Raw genomic sequence first — 13,960 nt, 5'->3', positions numbered from 1 at the left:
AATGGTAAAACTAAACAATATGGGCAATATGGCAAGACTTGGGTTCCCCTTCTTCAATATATTGAATGTATCGAAAAAACAGGCTAAACTAATTTCGACATAACATTAATGGCCTCCTTTGGAGTGGCAGGACATACAGTCCTCACAGGGTGGCTGGGTATTGTGGAGGTGGGGAGGAGTGAGTGGTTTTGAGTATTATGATTCCTCTATGTTGTTGTGGTTATTTTTCTTTTAGTGTTACTCACTTCACATGTTGACTTGTATGTTTGTTGTTTGTTGTTTATGTTTCTCTTCATTTAATTGAAAAGGAGGAAAATATCTTTAACATTGATTGTTATATTATTGCTACCTCAATAAAAAACATTCAAACTAAAAATAAAAGAATTTCACATCGAGCTTTTATTTTGGTGTAAAGCTGCAGTACTTCCGGTTCAGGGTCCGACTACTTCCGGGTTACGGTACAGATTTGTCAAATAGCTCGTGCATGGCATGGCTGACAGGGCTAGCTAACGTTCCAGCCAAAGATCCAGGGAGGACATTTTTTTATTAGCCTGTAACTGAAGTTTAACCGTCGGATTGAGGAGGAACTCCGTCTCTCCTGACTCCCTGAGCCGCTGTTCTCTCCCCCCGAGAGCAGATTTTCACATTTGTCATTGCTCGAGTAGCTAACTAGTTAACGTTGCTCTTTGAAAATGGCGGATCTACCACCAGAGAAGAGTCTGGACGATTTCTTTGCCAAGCGGGATAAAAAGAAGAAGAAAGAGAAAGGAAAGGGGAAAGAGTCCTCGGGCGGGGCGCCTGCGTCTGCTCTGATAAAGAAGACGAAGAGGGAGAAGGAGAAATCGTCGAATAAAGACAATCAAGACGCACAGATCGAGAAGGTAACGGACTGGTGCACCGAGCTCTGGGAACTTTTTCACCCACCGGTGTCGTGTCAAATTGTATGTCCGCGTCATGATCTGCTTCCCCTGCTCGTGTAATGTTAGCTCCACTGCTGTCAGGTCTCATAGTTTAGATTTCCCCGACCTAACTGGAGGAATATTCAGATTTTGACACGAACCATGAAAACGCCGGTTGCTAGCTAACGTAGCATATGGCTCTCATTTTTATAGGATGCCAACTTTTTTTCTGAACAGGCGTTTTAAGCTGTCGTGGCAACCTTTAGCTTTCACACTGCGTCATATTATGAATGAGTTGTGAATGTTTGGGGCCTTAATAACACACATTAGTGTGACAGTGGCCTTGTGTCTGCTGGGCGAAGCTGTCATTTATTTGTTTGAATCGTGGCTGCCCAAGCTAGGCCGGGGCCGCCATTTGTCACGTTTCCAGGAGACTGACTGTCTTTAGCTGAAAATTAAATGAAAATAAGATTGTGAATTAAAGCTAAATTAGTCCGTGATTGAGTTAAATAATCCCTTAAACTTTTTGGACAAGCTGTCCCAAAATGGTTTTTGGTTTTTGAAGCCATTTTTTGATCAAGACCTGGTTTATGTTTTATAAGAAAAATGTATGATCACTGAGAGATTAAGGGAAACCACTAACAGGATTCTCTGTTTGGCAAGGAGGATGAGGAATGGAAAGAGTTTGAGCAGAGAGAAGTGGACTACAGTGGGCTCCGGCTTCAAGCTTTGCAAATAAGGTGAGACAAATATGTATTTTTGTAGTAATGACTATAAAGCAGGGGCGTCAAACTCATTTCAGTTCAGGGGCCACATACAGCCTGAGCTGATCTGAAGTGGGCCGGACCAGCAAAATCATAACATAATAATCTATAAATAACGACAACTCTAAATGTTTCCCTTTGTTTCAGTGCAAAAAAGTACAAGTACATTCTGAAAATGTTCACATTACATGAACTATCTTTCTACAAAAACAGCTGTTGTAATTTTTGCCATGATGAGTCTCATAGTGAGGCTGAATATTTTACTCTTTTAGCCCTGTAACCTGCTGCAAACACACTGAACACACAGGTTTCCCATTCACCTGACACAGAGTGTAATGTTTACTGTAAAAGAACAGAGATTATAATAATGAAGAAGGTAAAGTTGATTATTTTGGACCCCTCAGCTCCAGCATGAACAGTTTGCTTGCTGGACAGTGTTGTATGCAGGGGTGTAGTGCTAGTGTTAGTAGTTAGTGGATCATCTTATAGTGCTCGGAAAAGTCTTTATGAATCTCAACCGGATTATGCAAACAGCAAGTCATCTATTTTCTCACTTTAAGAGAAAAAGTCCCGGAAAAAGCGCCATTCAGGTGCGTGCTGTCAGCACTATGATTGTATGTGACCCCCAGAGGACGAATCTGAAATAGTAGTTACTCTTTTTTTCTTTTTTTTTAGTTATATTTTGGGCCTTTTTGCCTTTATTTGATAGGACAGCTGAAGAGAGACAGGAAATGTGGGGAGTAGAGAGTGGGGGAAGACATGCAGGAAATGGTCGACCGGTCGGGAATCGAACCGGCGACCCCTGCAACAAGGACTGTAGCCTCTGTATGTGGGGCGCTTAGACCATCAGCGCCCCAATTTTAGTTACTCTTATTGAAAAATTTAAGTTAATGTCTTCTCTGTCATTTTTTCACTTTGGGAAGTCGTCCACGGGCCGGATTGGAACCTCTGGCAGGCCAGTTTTTAGCCCGGGGGCAGCATGTTTGACACCCCTGCTCTATATCCATGTTGATGTGTATTCTGTCTACAGTTAAGTTGGGGCCTGTAGAGGACCATGGTCCTTATGACAGGATCCCTGTATGCTAGTTTTAAAACCATCACTAGTGATTTTAAATACTGGGGTACTATAATCATGAAACAGTGAATGAGAAAGCAGGAGTATTTGTAATCGCTCAGGTCCAGGCTACTCACCTATTCAGTTAATTCACAGCTTGACACAGGGCCCTCCCTGTGCTTTAAAGACATGATCACTAGCTCATTTTAATTCCTATTCTACTCCAGTGAACACAACAGTTTCTTTAAAATCATTCTCTATGCTGAGGTTTGTTCCTGACTATGACGAGAGAACAAAACGAGCTGGAATGATGCTTAACATAGTTTACTCCTTTTCATTCTGTAATATCAATAAATACCATCACCACAGAAGAATATGGAGATGTGCATATCGCCCACCCCTACTTCAAACGTCACTGCTGAAATGTTATTTTAGAAAGAGCACAATTCTAATTGCATTAATTAACTTTACATATGCTTGATGTCATCTCGAGCACAGCCTGACTGAAGATAATCTGTGATTAAGACATCACATAATTCCTCATATTTTGCACTAATGTGAACTGAAACTGGATTATTTTCAGCATCTTTGACATAATATATCTCGAATGATTTATCAAATGTCACCCTGCAGTGACGAGAGAGAGGACGATGAGTACGAGAAGGAGGAAGTTGGTGAGGATGGAGAAATCATTCTGGTTAGCGGAGACAAATTCTCTGGTCCCTGGAACAAGTCTGGTGCTGCTCCAGCCCCAGTTGCTGCACCCGTGGGTGAGTAAACTTACCTCATCAGAGACAGGCACTGCAAATGAGCTCAGGCTTTGAGAGTGTGCGTTTATGAGGCCCTGTTGCAGGGCCCTGGATGGATTTTTTCCCCCCCTGTGTGCACATCGATTAAAATGGTCTTTTAAAAAGCAGTTCTAAATGTTATCACTTTATTTTTGACACCTTTTTATTTTTCAGAGGAAGTCGAGGTGCCTGAGTCGAAGCCTGCAGGTGTATATCGCCCTCCAGGGGCTCGACTGACCACCTCCAAACGCGCACCAACCCAGGGGCCTCCTGAGATCTTCAGTGACACACAGTTTCCCTCTCTACTGGCCACAGCCAAGCACGTGGAAACGCGCAAGTAAGCAGCAAGAGTAGTTTTCAAACGTGGTACATTTCTAAGATTTCTTGACTAAGGTGAGACATGTCTGTGTTTCAGGGACCGAGAAATGGAGAAGACCTTCGAGGTGGTGAAACACAGGAACCGTGGCAGAGAGGAGTCCGGTGGCGCTTCTATGCAGCAGCTGCAGCTCGACAACCAGTACGCCATCCTGGGGGACAAGTAGAGCCGCTCCCCTCTGTCCCCCTGGCCCCTTCAGCACGGTGCAGCCCAGCCCCTCGAAGGAAGCTGAATCCAGCTGTTGACTGCAGTCCTGCCAACATCACCACACTGGCTACTTACACACACACACAGCCACATTTTAATAAATACATACAGCAACACCACTGCAGCACACACACACACACAGATACCCCCTTTAAATACATGAGCAACACTCTCTCCATGCATTTGGTTGGCAAAACTGAAGGACTGCATCTGAAGGGGCTGTTGAAAGAGGGAGTAATTGAAAAGGAATTAGCAACAAACACCCAAACATATAAAACTGCAGCAGCAACAAAAGGCGACGTAGTTGTCCTTTGTGGATTGTACTCAGAGCAGCAGTTGTGTGGCGCAACTTTTCACCGGACCTCAACCTGCTTCGACAAAGCCACAGAGGATTGAAGATAACTTTAGGCAAGATGATTTTACAAACTTCTGTGAAAATATCTATTTTTTTGCAAGATCGTTCTAACCCAATCGCACATGGTATTTTGGGGTGGTTTTTTGAGTTGCGGTTGGGGCTTTCGGGAGTGGGGATACTACCTCAGCAGTACAGCTGGTGGTGATGAGGATGATGATGAGGACTGAGCTTTTTATTTTTGTGATGGTGGTGAAAGAAGCGAAACACCAACCCTGCTTCCCCCACACATACACACATACACACACACACACACACATAGAAGCTGGCCATCGGGCTCTTTGATTTAGAAACTTGAAGCTTTGTTTCTTTCCCATCATATTTGATGACACACTGCAAAGACCTACGGAAGAGAAGCGACAGGTAGTGGTCCTCATTTAGAGTTTCTATATAAAGTGGCCTTACTGATAGAGAGAAACTGCTTTGTCATCCGAAGAGAACTTTGCTTGTTGTCTCACAGGACGCCGCCCGTCTGGATCTCACCACTCTGATGGAAAAAAATCCCGTTTTTAAACAAAATCCTATTTTGTTCAGGAATGTAGTGCTGTTGAAGTTTGCCTGATGATTACAATTACTAACTTTTTCTCTCATATCCATTCTTATATTTTTCTGCCCTTACTTTATTTTGGTCTTCCTGTTTTCTGACACCAAAAAGGAGATATTAAAGCACGTTTGTGATCCAAAAGTATTCTTTTGGTAACAAATGTTTCCTGTAGTTTGACACCAGATGGTCACAGATGTTACATTATGAAGAAGAATGACGGGAAACCAATTTAGAGGCGTATTTGTCGAGGTTGTTTGGCCACATTGAGTTCACAGCCCAGTTTTAGCTTTCTTTTATTGAGGTTTTTCCCACCCCTGAGTGGACTCGCTGTCAGACCTGTGTACAACAGGTCTGGTTGTGCACTTCAAGAGAGTAACGGGGACAGTCACCAAACCGATCCACCTACATACAAGTGAAACGCTCAGTTAAAATCAGTTGGGTTTTAACCACAAGCATTGTTACGCTGAGAAAGCTGAAGATAACTGGATATCATGTTCTTGTGTGTCTGTCCTCTCCATCAAAGAAGTCGGGGAGGGTCGATCCCTGTTAGGACACTTTTGGTGGACGTAGATAATATTTGTAATGAAAAAAGAAGAGCCTAACATAAAAAAATAAAGTGATCCTTGTGACTGAAGTCTTGTCTGAATCTGTAGATGTGGAAAAGTGAGATTTCAACCTTAATGTCAACCCGCCTCTCCTCTCATGATCCCTCACCTGCTCCCCGATGTGTCTCATGTTGTCCAAAAAGGTGTTGACTTTGACAAACCGTGGAGGAATTTGTGCAAGTTGCAGCTCTTTTTGAAAAGACTTTTCAAATGACCTCATACTAAGCAAATTAACAAATAAAAATCTTTCCTCACACAACAGACTTGACATGTTTATTTGAAGGAGGCAGGAACACCAGCAGATAAATGGAAATGTCATCTCTGTCAACATGTTGACATCTGCTCAGCTCGTCTGTCTGTCTGCTGTCATTTTTGATCTCCCTGGAAGAAAAATAAGGAAGACCAACATTTACAATCCACCGCCTACAATAAAAATAAAACATTTAAAAGTATTGCTCTCACTCTCCTGCTTCACTTTCTTTATATTTGTCTCTTAAGGTGCTTATTGTTTGTGGGTGTGTAGATTCCTACCTCAGTCACAGTTCCATCAGTTGGTCCAGGTTTGAAACCACCTGTACTTTGAAAAGGATGCCAATCACCTGGATTCTGAGTGAGAGGAAAGGTTGAATGAGAAATTAGAAACTGTCATCCAAGTTTGTAATATTCCAACATAGTACTCAATGTCTTTTAGAAACGTTTTAATTTTTAAATCAATCTTAATGTTTTAAGTTTAGTTCGATTTAGACAGGCTGTAGGGACAGTGCTTCCATTTGAATACATCAAAGAGAGGATAACATCTAACCTTACACCAAAATTATACCTTTAATTCATTAGTTGATTGAGATTAAACCTGTTGGCAATTAGTTCTACCAAACTACATAGTTCAATAAAGTATACTTGGTGCTTTGACTCTTTAATGGAGCAGAAAATCATGACAGGTTGAAATATGCAAACCTGCAATTTCTCTGAAGCAAAATTGAGTTTAGAGCAAGTACTGCATCACAGTTATGCTATTTGAATTTCCTGGCTTATCACTTTTTGCTGAATAACAGTGTCCCATTCAGTCGCCAAGTTATTTCACTTACCCAAGGGGGTTTTGGTTTTTCATCTTTCTGCGGCTCAAGCGTGGCTGTGCCTCCTTTAGGCAACTGAAATAGAAATACATATCACTTATTGAATTAAATTAAAGCATTAGGTTAACAAACAAATCTAAAACAACATCTAGAGTCTGCATAAAATCTCCCTGCCTTTGTTTACTCTGCTTCTGCAGGGTCATTGACATATTGCAAACTAAGTTAAGCAATAGGTCTACCAAATAAATATAAAAAGCTAAAGAGGACTACTCTTCAGCTCTAGGAAAAACAAATCAAGCAGCAGAAATTCAAGTTTTGCTAAATTAGAACATTTTAAAAAAGGAATACATTTTGCAACATCAAATTAGAAAAAACCTACAGAGCGTTAGTTTTTAAAAAAAAATCTATTTAAGTTCTTTCCTTTTTACCAAACCTGTGAAAATCTACTTATCATGCACAGTCTTACCGAGGCAGCAAGGATGAGACCCACCAAACACAGCACTATCAGTCCTCTCATTTTAATGAAGTAGAGTCAGATCTGATAGCACAGCAGCTTTATGGAGTCAGTGTCAGGAGGCGGAGTCTGTTACTCGTCATTACCACAAAAAGTGATCAGTTCTGGTTTAATATCAAAGTCCAACTCAGGAGATTTGTTTGCACACACAAAAGTCTGTTTACCTACAGCTTCCTTTTAACGACTGATACAAAATAAAATATATGTGACCCTTATTCATAAGCTAAAGTGAGTCACAAAAACCTGTTTCTAATTTAAAACCATAATTTTACTAACAAATACTGGGCTGCGTTTTAACTATCATTTTTAGATATGTTCAAAGTGTAACACCCAGAGAAAACCCATAAAAAATATTTTTAGTTTAAATGCTCATTTTAAAGTTTGTTATTTTACATTTGTATGTAATATTATAACATCAGTTTAACCACTCCTTATGTAATATGCATTCTCATGTCTCCAAGCCAGCATAAAAATGATAATTCACTGGATTCATGTCTTACATCTCTGTCATTTTCATTTTTTTAAATGTAGGGAGCTTTGACCTGGCCGGGACATTTTGGGACACACATTTTGGATCTACAGAGTGCCAAGTCTGTTAAGTAGGGGATGCATTTTAGAGACTTTAAACTTTATTCAATCACATTTATCCCTTTGGAAAAGACCCACAAAGTACAACTAAGTAACGGAGACAGTCACCAAACCGATCCACCTACATACAAGTGAAATGCTCAGTTAAAATCAGATGGGTTTTAACCACAAGCATAGTTATGCTGAGAAAGCTGAAGATATCATGTTCTTGTGTGTCTGTCCTCTCCATCAAAGAAGTCGGGGAGGGTCGATCCCTGTTAGGACACTTTTGGTGGACGTAGATAATATTTGTAATGAAAAAAGAAGAGCCTAACATAAAAAAAATAAAGTGATCCTTGTGACTGAAGTCTTGTCTGAATCTGTAGATGTGGAAAAGTGAGATTTCAACCTTAATGTCAACCCGCCTCTCCTCTCATGATCCCTCACCTGCTCCCCGATGTGTCTCATGTTGTCCGAAAAGGTGTTGACTTTGACAAACCGTGGAGGAATTTGTGCAAGTTGCAGCTCTTTTTGAAAAGACTTTTCAAATGACCTCATACTAAGCAAATTAACAAATAAAAATCTTTCCTCACACAACAGACTTGACATGTTTATTTGAAGGAGGCAGGAACACCAGCAGATAAATGGATATGTCATCTCTGTCAACATGTTGACATCTGCTCAGCTCGTCTGTCTGTCTGCTGTCATTTTTGATCTCCCTGGAAGAAAAATAAGGAAGACCAACATTTACAATCCACCGCCTACAATAAAAATAAAACATTTAAAAGTATTGCTCTCACTCTCCTGCTTCACTTTCTTTATATTTGTCTCTTAAGGTGCTTATTGTTTGTAGGTGTTAAGATTCCTACCTCAGTCACAGTTCCATCAGTTGGTTCAGGTTTGAAACCACCTGTGCTTTGAAAAGGATTCCAAGCATCTACAATCTGAGAGGAAAGGTTGAATGAGAAATGAAATGAGAAACTGTCATCCAAGTTTGTAATATTCTAACTTAGTATTTTGTGTCTTTTCGAAACGTTTAATTCTTAAATCAATCTTAATGTTTTAAGTGACACTTGATATGCACAGGCTGTAGGGACAGTGCTTCCATTTGAATACATTAAAGAGAGGATAACATCTAACCTTACACCAAGCTCATACCTTTAATTCATTAAATGATCAAACTGGATTGAGATTAATTAATTAATTCTGCCAAACTACATAGTTCAATAAAGTATACTTGGTGCTTTGACTCTTTAATGGAGCAGAAAATCATGACAGGTTTAAATATGCAAACCTGCAATTTCTCTGAAGCAAAATTGAGTTTAGAGCAAGTACTGCATCACAGTTATGCTATTTGAATTTCCTGGCTTTTCACTTTTTGCTGACTAACAGCGTCCCATTCAGTCGCCAAGTTATTTCACTTACCAATTTGTGTTGTGGTTTTGGTTTTTCATCTTTCTGCGGTGCAACCGGGGCTGTGCCTCCTTTAGGCAACTGAAATAGAAATACATATCACTTATTGAATTGAATTAAAGCATTAGAATAACAAGCAACTCTAAAACATCTAGAGTCTGCATAAAATCTCCCTGCCCTTGTTTACTCTGCTTCTGCAGGGTCATTGACATATTGCAAACTAAGTTAAGCAATACGTCTACCAAATAAATACAAAAAGCTAAAGAGGACTAGGAAGGACTTACTCTTTAGCTCTAAGAAAAACAAATCAAGCAGTAGAAATTCAAGTTTTGCTAAGTTAGAGCATTTTTAAAAAGGAATACATTTTGCAACATCAAAATTAGAAAAAACCTACAGAGCGTTAGTTTAAAAAAAAATCTATTTAAGTTCTTTCCTTTTTACCAAACCTGTGAAAATCTACTTATCATGCACAGTCTTACCGAGGCAGCAAGGATGAGACCCACCAAACACAGCACTATCAGTCCTCTCATTTTAATGAAGTAGAGTCAGATCTGATAGCACAGCAGCTTTATGGAGTCAGTGTCAGGAGGCGGAGTCTGTTACTCGTCTTTACCACAAAAAGTGATCAGTTCTGGTTTAATATCAAAGTCCAACTCAGGAGATTTGTTTGCACACAAAAAAGTCTGTTTACCTACAGCTTCCTTTTTACGACTGATACAAAATAAAATATATGTGACCCTTATTCATAAGCTAAAGTGAGTCACTAAAACCTGCTTCTATTTTTTTTTATTAGTTTATTTCTTAGAGGCCATGCAAAACAAAAACTGTCAAGCCAGAGTTAGCTTTCAGCTCATTTTCATCTGGGGTCCCTGGGCAGGAAGATGTAAACAAATGTACAATACAAATGATAAAAAACATACTAGCATTTCATTAATTTAATTTAAAACCATTTAAAAACAAATACTGGGCTGCATTTTAACTATCATTTTTAAACGTGTTCAAAGTTTAACACCCATAGAACACCCTTACAAATGTTTTAGATCAAATGCTCATTTTGAAGTTTGTAATTTTACATTTGTATGTAATATTATAACATCAGTTTAACTACTCCTCATAAAAAATGGCATCTAATGTCTTCAGTCATTTTGATTTTTTCAAATGTAGGGAGCTATGATCTGTCCGGGACATTTTGGGACACACATTTTGTATCCACAGTGTGCCAAGTCTGTTAATTAGGGGATGCATTTAGGACACTTAACATTATTCAATCACGTGTATCCCTTTGGAAAAGACCCACAAAGTACGACTAGCCTTAAACTGAACACACTGGGGGAAAAAAGGTAATTTACACATGTTATTGCCTCATTTTGATCAAAATCAAAATTGTATAACATTATAGTAAAGTCTAAAATGTTCTCACCTTGGAGTCCTCTCTTTCAGCTGCTCCTGTTGGCAACCCAGAGGAAGTTTTGGTTGAAGTCTGCAGCCCCTTACCATTCAAGGGGGAGGGAAAAGGTTGGTGCAAACATGACACACTCATAGTTTACTGTTTATGATGAAAAAAAACTACCAAGAGTTAAGGCTCAGATGTTTTATGTGAGAGTTTATCATTCTTCACACTTTACTAGAAAACCCAGTGATAATGTGTGAACCTACCTTTTCTTCTGCAACACTTTCTGTGCTTTTCTCTGTCTGAAATAAAAGGTGTTTGAGTTACATCCGATGACACAACAGTATAGTTGATTCCAGACTTTAAATAAAACAGCAATAAACACTTATTATGCTCTGAGGCTTTTTCTTTCATTGCTGGAAACTGAAACATCAGTAAGAATAAAACTGATTTTTAGTCCTGTTTGATGGGGGACCTAGTTCAGAAATGGCAGATATTACAGGGGACATGTATTTGAAGCATTTAGCAAACCATCTTTCTGCAGTATGTATTGAAACACATGAACCTCTCAGAGGGAAGTAAATTCATATCACCATTGACGAGTTGGTCGTTGCGTTAGTGAACACAGTTGTTTCATTAACAAAGCTGATTGATGTGTTATGTTCTAGGTTGTCCATATCTCTGAACATGGGTGTTGTACTCCCTTTTGGCCACTGAAATAGAAAGAGAAATGATTCAATATTTTCAGTTTTCATGGAAAATCCTGAAAAAGATCACAAACATTGGATTTTTAAATGTATTTGTTTCAGGGATGTTTGTCCTCATTAGTCAGGACAGCTGAAGAGAGACAGGAAGTGGAAGGAATGAAGTGTCTGTCACAGTATGCTACACACAGAAGGCTTTCACTCACTGACTTAATTCTGTTTAAAAAAAAAAACTAAAGTGTAAAACCCCTTTTTTCCCTTCACCTCAGAGTAGGATCCACACTGAACCTTTAAGCCCCATAACCTATGGTTTGATGAGAAGCCCTTTAAGGACTGTAAGATAAAGTATTCATACCATACATAAACCCCACAGTGTTATTAAATCTTTTCACCGATTGGACACAGTGCCAAACTCCTACACCATTTTGGAAATGAGCAGACTCCAGTGAAATCACTCCTGCAAAGATCCTTCACTTTACAATAAATCAGCATTACAAAACCTAATCTAATGTTTTCAACTCTTGTACAAACAAATCTAACAGTCTGAAGCGCCTGACCCAGTTTCTAGGAAGATTTGACATTCTCCATTTTGTAACCTTAAAAACATCTAATGGTAAATGATAAGATTATTTTCTCACACAAAGTCTTTTCACTGTTTTACTGTTTTTTTTTTTAAATAAGTCATGTACTGCCTGATGACGAGTGAAATGAGTCCTTAAAAGCTCACAATCCAAACTTGTTTGTACAGTGAGGACGTTGACTTTGAATTTCAAACACAGCAGCTACATGATCAATGAATTAACCCATTAATAGAAATAGAGGGAAATAAATGTTTTTTCACATTTGTAGAAGAATTTATCAAAGACCAAAGATTTGTTTTAAGTAGTTTATGTTTGAGCTACTTCAACCTCACTTAATACATTTGTGGAAAATTACCAAATCTTACCCATCCTCCGGTCGATGCAGCAACAGTTAATCCCACCAAACAGAACAGTATGAGCTCTCTCATCTTGAACATAGATAAGCCATTAATTTTCACCCACTCGTACTTATACAGTCCATGTCAGTGGGTGGAGTCTTTTTCTGTTGGATACAGTGTTGCTGTAATATTTAGTGGCTATGTAAGAAAGTAAATCTATGACTTCTGCTGCATGTGAACACTGTAAGATAAATTATAAAGCTATTTAATAAGGGTTGGTGGAGCCCAAACAAAAGATAAAACAGACAATTTTTATATTTTGGTAATGAGAGCATGTTTTGATGTTGTCTTCCCCTGAATGGCAAACAAATATCCCCAGTTATTTTATCTTTTAATGAGAAAACAACTGCTGTTGTTATTATTTTGTAGTCCCTTTCACTGCATTTATTATATTTTATGCTCATTTTCAAACTTAATATTGTCCTTCTGATAGCTTTGTAGTAGCTTTCCATGATTTACAGCTCAAAAGGCTCTTTACTTATCTCAGGCAGGTGTCTCTGAAAAATACTGATTTCAGCATCTGTTTGAATATTAGTGTGTCTCTTAAATAACCCCAGCACTCCAGGACCCAGCACTCTGGAAGCCTCCTTCACTGTTGCCATGCTACAAATAGTGTCTCTCTATTTGAAATGACAGATTATGAAAAATTACCATATGTTTAGGACCCCAAATCTGACCTAGACAGTTTTGAAAGAGACAAAATCCCCAGCAGTAAAGAAAAGATCTTGTTCTCCTGTGAATATTTGAAGAAGCCTTTTAGAGCAACCTGCTGTCCCGTCATCCTGGGAGTACTCCAGACATTTCTGTATAAATTGAAAGTTCACCAGCAGTTAGTATTGACAGACAATATATTAACCTAACCCCCCTGTTATGTTGCAGGTCAAATTGACCCATTTTAAAAGTTCTAAAATCTAAAAAAAAGTATTATTTCGCCTTTCTAATGTCACAGTGGATGACAGGCTAGTCGTAAACAGAGGTTCCTCCCATTTTAGGTAATATATGCCTTCCAAACCAGCTAAATACAGCATGTGACAGAAGAGGTGTCTCTTGTTAATTTATCAACATCACTACATAAAAAAAAAATTATTCAAAATGTAAAATAAAATAAACAAAAATCTATGTCATGTAAAACTATTGTATTTATATTTAGAGCTTTTCAATGTACATTAAAAAAGCTTTAAGATGAATTTCATATCAATTTCAATTTCATATTGATTTAAATGGTTAGTGATGGAGTTAATAATGACATTTTAAAAATGTTTATTGGGATTTTTTGGGGGGTTCGGACACTTTTGGATCCTTCAATAAGCCCCGGTCTAGTTGAAGAACATTATTGCTGTTCCTAAGAAACGAACATAACAGAAAAGCATAATAACACATCTTCAATCATATTAAGGTCTTTAGAAATGTATGGTGCAATGAAATCCAGTGGCAGTTCACGTCTAGTGTAATTTACCATTAACGACCTAAATACCCAGCCATCAGGAGGGAGATACAAACACATTTTTAGAAATGTTTTTGGTTTATTTATTTATTTATTTATTTATTTATTTATTTATTCATTTATTTATTTATTTATGTTCATTTAGGTTTCTGTCTTGGATTTTATGGAGGTAAAACATAAAATATTTGTATAAATTATTCATGTTTAAATCTAACTTTCTGAGAGAA

At 38.5% G+C, this 13,960-nt stretch overlaps 1 protein-coding gene and 1 long non-coding RNA gene across 3 annotated transcripts; one reads left to right on the top strand and one right to left on the bottom strand.

Annotated features, from left to right (window-relative positions):
* Nucleotides 1–433: 433 nt before the first annotated feature.
* Nucleotides 434–5,905, top strand: cdv3 (carnitine deficiency-associated gene expressed in ventricle 3). Of its 2 annotated transcripts, none has more exons than XM_034706285.1 (5): nucleotides 434–881; nucleotides 1,563–1,639; nucleotides 3,351–3,487; nucleotides 3,680–3,842; nucleotides 3,921–5,905. In XM_034706285.1, exons 1-5 carry the CDS (start codon nucleotides 693–695, stop codon nucleotides 4,045–4,047), a joined length of 693 nt encoding a protein of 230 aa, XP_034562176.1. In that variant the 5' UTR covers nucleotides 434–692; the 3' UTR covers nucleotides 4,048–5,905. The 2 variants fall into 2 exon arrangements, with proteins under 2 accessions (XP_034562176.1, XP_034562177.1); XM_034706286.1 differs by having other exon boundaries at nucleotides 436–881; nucleotides 1,566–1,639.
* Nucleotides 5,906–5,907: 2 nt separating this feature from the next.
* Nucleotides 5,908–7,355, bottom strand: LOC117828893. Its single transcript, XR_004634517.1, has 4 exons — nucleotides 7,189–7,355; nucleotides 6,735–6,797; nucleotides 6,181–6,255; nucleotides 5,908–6,030 (listed from the first exon to the last, which is right to left on the bottom strand). It is a non-coding gene; the product is annotated as an uncharacterized LOC117828893 (long non-coding RNA).
* Between the last annotated feature and the right edge of the window lie 6,605 nt (nucleotides 7,356–13,960).

Source organism: Notolabrus celidotus, chromosome 17 (assembly GCF_009762535.1).
Source record: "Notolabrus celidotus isolate fNotCel1 chromosome 17, fNotCel1.pri, whole genome shotgun sequence".
NCBI lineage: Eukaryota > Metazoa > Chordata > Actinopteri > Labriformes > Labridae > Notolabrus > Notolabrus celidotus.
This window is presented reverse-complemented; position numbering and strand designations above follow the sequence as displayed.

Excerpts from the sequence above, each read along its gene's own strand:
- cdv3 (XM_034706285.1), top strand. The coding sequence starts at position 693 with ATGGCGGATCTACCACCAGAGAAGAGTCTGGACGATTTCTTTGCCAAG. Across the intron at positions 882-1,562 it reads AAGACGCACAGATCGAGAAG|GAGGATGAGGAATGGAAAGA; the intron begins GTAACGGACTGG and ends CTGTTTGGCAAG. Across the intron at positions 3,488-3,679 it reads CCCAGTTGCTGCACCCGTGG|AGGAAGTCGAGGTGCCTGAG; the intron begins GTGAGTAAACTT and ends TTTATTTTTCAG.